This window comes from Gossypium arboreum, chromosome 4 (genome assembly GCF_025698485.1).
Source record: "Gossypium arboreum isolate Shixiya-1 chromosome 4, ASM2569848v2, whole genome shotgun sequence".
NCBI classification, from domain to species: Eukaryota; Viridiplantae; Streptophyta; class Magnoliopsida; order Malvales; family Malvaceae; genus Gossypium; species Gossypium arboreum.
Window position 1 is genome coordinate 13,111,913 of NC_069073.1, and position 6,887 is coordinate 13,118,799.

Here is a 6,887-nt window from a genome sequence, read left to right on the forward strand (position 1 = left end):
AAGGAAATAAAAGAAAAGCTAGAAACAATCAAATAAAAAGTAGTAAAAAAAAACAAACTGCAATAAGGAAAGACGAAGAAACTTGAGAGAAAAGAGATGGAACATCTTTGGAGCAGTTAAAAGGAAAAAAAGAAGCAGCAAAATCAAAATCTTGCACAAAGATGTTAGATTTGTTGGGGGGGGGGGTTGTTAAATCCCAATCTATTCAACTTATAACCTGAGAAAAAGCAAAGAATCAAATCTCTTAATTCTTTCTCCATGTCACTCTTTGTTTGCTATCGGAGAACAAAATTCCTAAGTTATAGGCACAAGAAAAATACCAAATCAATTAAAAAAGCAAAGCACATTACTTGAATGTCAGCATGTTTGTGGTTTCATTTTCATTTTAATTTGATGGGCAAGCTTATTGAAGGCTTCTACTGTATATTCCCTCGAAGAGACTTTCTTTTATATATATATATATATATATATAATCTTTTAATATGTTATGTGGAAGTATTTGTTAAATTTTTTATATGCTTACTTAGCTCGGTATAACAATTCTATCATGGCCAGCACGAGAAAAACTGAATAAATTCATACTGTTCATTTTCTAAATTGTTAAATTTCTTCTCTTGTCAGTGCATAATTGGGAAATAAAGTGCTGTTTCTTTTTTTTTTTTTTTTTTTTTTGGAATTGACGACATTCAATTTTCGTATTTTAAACACTGCAGCAAGGTGCCAGACAAAATAAAATAAAGTGAAAAGAGGTACAGTCGGAACACCTAAAGCAAAATGATTCCTATTAATAATCCAATAATTTAATTGGCTAAGAAGCAAGGAAGTTGATTCAATTAGGGTTTATTCCTTTGCAATGACTATAAATAGACTTGTTTGATGCCAACTAAGGCACAAGCCATCTCTTCTCTTCTGCAACCATACTCAAGTTTACAATTTTGCCTCTCTAATATATCCAATGGAACAACAGAAGGCGGCCACCTCTGGGGCTCTCCAGGCACCATTGACCGGACCTACCAACAATCCCACTGCTGCAGCTCAGGCACTTCTCCATAACCCTGTTGCTGCTCAAGCACTCGCTAATAATCCGGATGCTTCTGCTGCTGCTCAGGCACTCCTCGGCAACCGAGCTGCTACTTATCATCCACTCCTTAATAACACTCGTGTTGATCAGCAACACATGGGCGTTCCCGGTGCTAGTATCAGCAAACCTAGTACAGGTGAAGCACTCATGAAGAGTCATAGTGATTCTCATGCACTCATCCGGAGTGACCGTGGGAGCATGTTAAGCATGTCAGATGACAATGTAATGATGAAACAAATTTTGGCAACTCATGCTCCTGATGGTCGAGAATTTGATGTTAGACCTCTACTCGATCTGGTTGAGGACATCCTCAATCGCGCCACCCAGCATGTTGATTTCCTTGTTAAGGTATAACATATGCTGCATGTTATATTGTTTAAATCAATGATTGAAAATGCTCATACTTTCTAATGTTTGCTGCAGGGTACTACTCAAGCTCAAATCGAAATGGAAGAGAAAGCCCTACAAGCAAATCATATAGCTATGCTTGAAGCTCTTACGTATACCATTGACCGAATTGCCTCCGAGGTTCTGAAAATTATTATCAGAAAACTGTCTCTCTCTCTTTTTTGTTTTTTTTTTTTTTTTTGTTTAACTAGTAAAATTATTGCATATTTGTTATTCGTATATACTAACATTTATATTTAACTACCAGCTATCATACAAGGCTTTGGGGGTTTCGGATGCACATGCAACAACAACTGCAATATTCAACTTGCTATCAAGCTATACATGGGATGCTAAGCTAGTATTATCCCTATCAGCCTTTGCCTTGAACTATGGAGAATTCTGGCTTCTTGCTCAGATTTACTCAACGAACCAACTTGCCAAGTCAATGGCAATCCTGAGGCAATTGCCGTCTCTCCTGGAGCACACAGCTTCTCTGAAACCCCGATTTGATGCACTTAACAATTTGATTCGGGCAATGATAGATGTTACTAAATGTGTTGTTCAATTCACACAGCTGCCATCAACATACATTTCTCAGGATGTACCGGTATTGGCGACTGCCATGAACCTCTTCCCAACTGCTGTCTATTGGACCATCAGGAGCATGGTGGCCTGTGCAACTCAAATTTCCAACCTTTCTAGCATGGGTCATGAGTATGTTTTGCTTCGTATTTTACGTATAAACAACGTTGTGAGTTTGGTAGGTTAATACTTGTTGGATTAATTGTTTACTTTGATTTCAGGTTCGGAATATCAACCACAGAGTCGTGGGAGCTGTCCACCTTGGCTCACAAACTCAGAAACATATATGAACTCCTACAGCAGCAGCTGAACCTTTGCTACCAATATATAGGTTCATAAATAACCATTAAATATTATCTAACGTCCATGAAACTAATTGAAAATATTAACTGATGATTTGATCATTGTTAATTGCAGAGGAAAAGACAGATGTTGCATTTTATCAATTGCTTCTGACACTCTTTGACCCGAACGCCTTGCACATCGACAACATGAAAGTTCTCAAGGCCTTAATTTACGACAAGGATGATAAACTACCGCTTCTTGATGGTGCTACAAAGAGACGAGTATCGCTTTCTTACTACTTTATAATAGTTTCTTTGTTAATCTTTATTGTAGCATATGTTTTATATTTTGCTGTGTGACATTGAACAGGTTAGCCTGGACGTGCTAAGAAGGAAAAATGTGCTCTTGCTCATTTCAAGCCTCGAATTTGCCAACGATGAGCTAGCAATTCTTGAGCAGATATATAATGAATCAAGGATCCATGCAACGAGGCTCGAGAGTCAGTATGAAGTGGTTTGGATCCCAATTGTGGATCATTCCATCATCCCAATGCCTGAAGAAATGCAAACCAAGTTCGAGAACCTACAAAGTACCATGCCATGGTACTCAGTGCAAGACCCTTTGTTCATAAAGAAGCCGGTCACCAGGTTCATCAAGGAGGTTTGGCATTTCAGGACAAAGCCAATCCTTGTGGTGCTTGATCCTCAAGGGAAGGTGGTTTCCCCTAATGCAATTCACATGATGTGGATCTGGGGAAGCACTGCTTTCCCCTTTACTAGTTTAAGAGAAGAAGCTCTTTGGAGGGAAGAGACATGGAGGCTTGATCTTCTGGTTGATGGAATTGACCCAACGGTCCTCAATTGGGTATATATGATATCTTCAAATTTTCCTAACTTTTTTCTGTTTTCATCAAGATTTTAGAAATAATGGTACATAAATGTTTACTTTTACTACAGATATATGCATCCAATATTAAAATTTGAACTTCAACTGTTCTGTCTAATTTGATCAGATTAAAGAAGAAAAATACATTTTCTTGTATGGAGGGGATGATGTTGAGTGGGTAAGAAGATTTGCAAATTCAGCACGTAGTGTAGCATCTGCCTCTCGCATTCCTCTTGAGATGGTCTATGTGGGGAAAAGCAGGAAAAGGGAGCATGTGAAGAAAGTTGTAGGAATTATCAATGCGGAGAAGCTTAGCTATGCTTGGCAAGACCCGACCATGGTGTGGTTCTTTTGGACCAGGTTAGAGAGTATGCTGTTTTCGAAGATTCAGTTAGGCAGGGCAGATGACCAAGACCCAGTGATGCAACAAATAAAGAAGCTGCTTAGCTATGGCAGAGAAGGTGGATGGGCAGTGCTTAGTAGAGGGTCTAATATAGTGGTGAATGGCCATTCCACCACAGTTTTGCCTACTTTGGGTGGTTATGATGAATGGAAAGTGAACATAGCTGAACTAGGATTCGATATGGCATTCAAAGAGTACCATGACAAGCTTCATGATGTTGCTCACCCTTGTTGTCGGTTCCAGTTCCCGACCATCATAAGGACCCCTGAGAACATGAGGTGCCCAGAGTGCCATCGCGTCATGGAGAAATACACATCATTCATCTGTTGCCATGATGACCAAGGCATTCCAGGCTCGCTATTTTAAGCTGGGATCAGGTTTCATCACTGTTTTTCCATCTACTATTCTCACTAAATAAAGATGTTCCTATGGGACTCAAATTAAAAAAATTTCTTCTAAATTTTCACTTTGGCTGCTAAGGTTTTGTGGTTGACATGTATTACCGGTGGGCACTTTGAGGCCTAAGTTGGAGTAGTTTAATAGTTAAACGTAAAATAATGATGTTTGGTTTCAACATTATTGTCAAGGATATTATGTTACAAACAGAAAACTTCATTTGACTAAGAACTTTTGCTTTGTTGTTCTTTTGGTATTTCTTTAAAAGAATGTGTTAGTGAGTTGGGATAAAAATGAACTTATGAAAAATTAATCGAAGTCTTCAAGGCATGTAACAATATAACTATCTTTTAAGGTTTTATTTTCCCTTCATATATATTAGTGTTTAAACACTAGCAAATGAACCTCGAGCATATAATGAAGCCCCACAACTGTCGATGTTTTGCACTGACGAAAACAGTCCACTAAGCATTAAGTGGAGCATAACAAGAGTGCCAATTTCTATGAAGAACTTTTGCAATAATTCTTTATAGAATAATCTTTAAATAAAAAATGGTGAGATAATAGAAAGAAACTATATTTCTATGTTTTTTTTTTTGTTTATCTTGCAAATGAAAGTTCACTCCTATTGATAATAGTTTTATGTCTCTTGAGAAAGGCATAACTATCCAATATGATTATGTGGATAGTCACATCTATTACTAATAACCTAAACTGTTCAATAGATATATACATGAATAGGTATAATTCTTCATTAATTAACCAAGTTACATAACTTTCAATATTTAAGTGACATATCTTATCACTATGAATAGTAACAACTCTTGATTACTTATAATTTTTCATTTGCAACTATTGAAACATTATATATATTGAAAATATTCTAACAATCTCCCCTATTTTCAAAGTATTCTAGATTTTAATAATCTTTTAAAATCAATTACATAAATAAATGTGTCTTACAATTGAACCTTCACTTAGTGAAAACATGTTAAAGTTAATCAAAATTGCATGGTAAATTATGCATGAACCAATATATTATTTCATTTGATTAACCAAACACATCTTCATCATTAGTTATTTCAAATGATATATTGGTTCATTCTATATTTTAACGCTATGTAGAATTATCATTGTTAGGTATATGGTGGACGGTTTTGATGATTAAAATCTTGAAATTTGATTAGTTTTAAAGGGCAAAAAGGTAAATATGTAAATAAATAATAACATAAACAAAACAACTTGTATCATCTTCATCATTTTCCTTGTTTTGGCCGATTTCACCATTATTGAAGGGAGAAACATTCAGCCATTCTTTCTTACCTTGCATGGTATGTTATTAAATTCCACTTTTAATGATTTTTATGTTTTTGAGCTCGATTTGCTTGGTATAGTTAGCTTAGGGATTAATTTGTAAAGTTTTTAAAAGTCTAGGGGCTTGCCATGAATGAATTTGAATGTATTTTAAATTTAATTGATAGCTTATTTTGTTTGATTGTTAAATAGACATGTTTTGTTAAATGATTTTTTAATGAATTTGCGATTTAAGGATTTATTTGTTAAAAGTGTAAATTTCCACGTATATTTTGTAAATTGTGGAAGAATTTGGGTTAATATAAGCCTAGGGGAAAAATGTTAATATGTGTTTGTAACACCCCTATCCTGTATCTATCGCCGGAATAGGGTTACAGAGCATTACCGGACTTATCAATTAAACTATCATAAATTTCATATTCATTTCTCATATCCAAACAAAAGTCATTCAAATTCAATCATATAGTCCCTAACACGAGTCCTCAAGGCCTAAAACAAGTATTAGAAGTGGTTTGGGACTAAACTGAGTACTTAAGAGATTCTTAAAAAAATATGAAAAATTTTCAAAGTGCAGGGGACACATGCCCGTGTGGCTAGGCCGTGTTTCTTACACGGCCAAGAGACACGCTTGTGTCACAAGCCGTGTGGACATTCAAAATGGGATCACATGACAGTGTCTCAGATCGTGTTCGACCTCGTGTAACTCACTGACTTGGGTCACAAGCCAGACTACACACCCGTGTACCAAGCCGTGTACCCTTTGAAATGGCCTCACACACCAGTGTGCCAGAACGTGTACTAGGCCGTGTGAAAACTTGAAGGTATACTAACTTGTGCCACACGCCCGTGTGCTAGGACGTGTGAAGCTACTGACTTGGTTTCTAAATAAGTATCAAGGGGTACACGACCGTGTCACCTAGTTGTGTGTCACACATGGCTGAGACACACGCCCGTGTCTCTACCTGTGTGGACAAAAATAGGCCATTTCTAAGCCATATTTCTCATCCAATGTGGTACCAACCTAAGTCAAACAATGTACATACAACCATGACATAAATAAGCATTCAAGACTAACCAATTCCAAGTCTATAGCATGCAATATCCACACATTCACTTGACTACTTAAAAGCATACAACTAGCCATTCAAAGTCATACCAATATCACTTCCAATAGTTACCTAAATGGTCAAATGCATATGTACACATTTATGCCTAACACATAACATATATGTCATTTCTTAATCTCAACCATATGATACTCAAAAGTTCTAAATCACAATCAAGGCATTCCCATGGCAATCCAAACAACATATAACATGAGACAAACCACGCACATATACATACCAACATATACCATATCAAGGCATATTAAATGACTAATTACATAACCAAAACATATAGACTTTCATTAGCCAAAAGACCTATACATACCATATAACCAAATACATAAAGTCCAAAAGTACCAAAATGAGAGTTTGATAGTGCAATGCAAATTTTCGACAACTTCCTAACCAAGCGAGCTTCCGAATAACTATTAAACACGAAAAATTA

The 6,887-nt window shown here is 36.3% G+C and overlaps 1 protein-coding gene across 1 annotated transcript; it reads left to right on the plus strand.

Moving 5' to 3' along the window:
* The first annotated feature begins 816 nt into the window (after positions 1 to 816).
* On the plus strand, positions 817 to 4,253 carry LOC108459854 (protein SIEVE ELEMENT OCCLUSION B-like). Its single transcript, XM_017759248.2, has 7 exons — positions 817 to 1,429; positions 1,505 to 1,609; positions 1,737 to 2,185; positions 2,275 to 2,384; positions 2,471 to 2,619; positions 2,708 to 3,202; positions 3,351 to 4,253. The coding sequence occupies exons 1-7, from the start codon at positions 956 to 958 to the stop codon at positions 3,990 to 3,992; spliced, it is 2,424 nt and encodes an 807-aa protein (XP_017614737.2). The 5' UTR covers positions 817 to 955; the 3' UTR covers positions 3,993 to 4,253.
* The last annotated feature ends 2,634 nt before the right edge of the window (positions 4,254 to 6,887 follow it).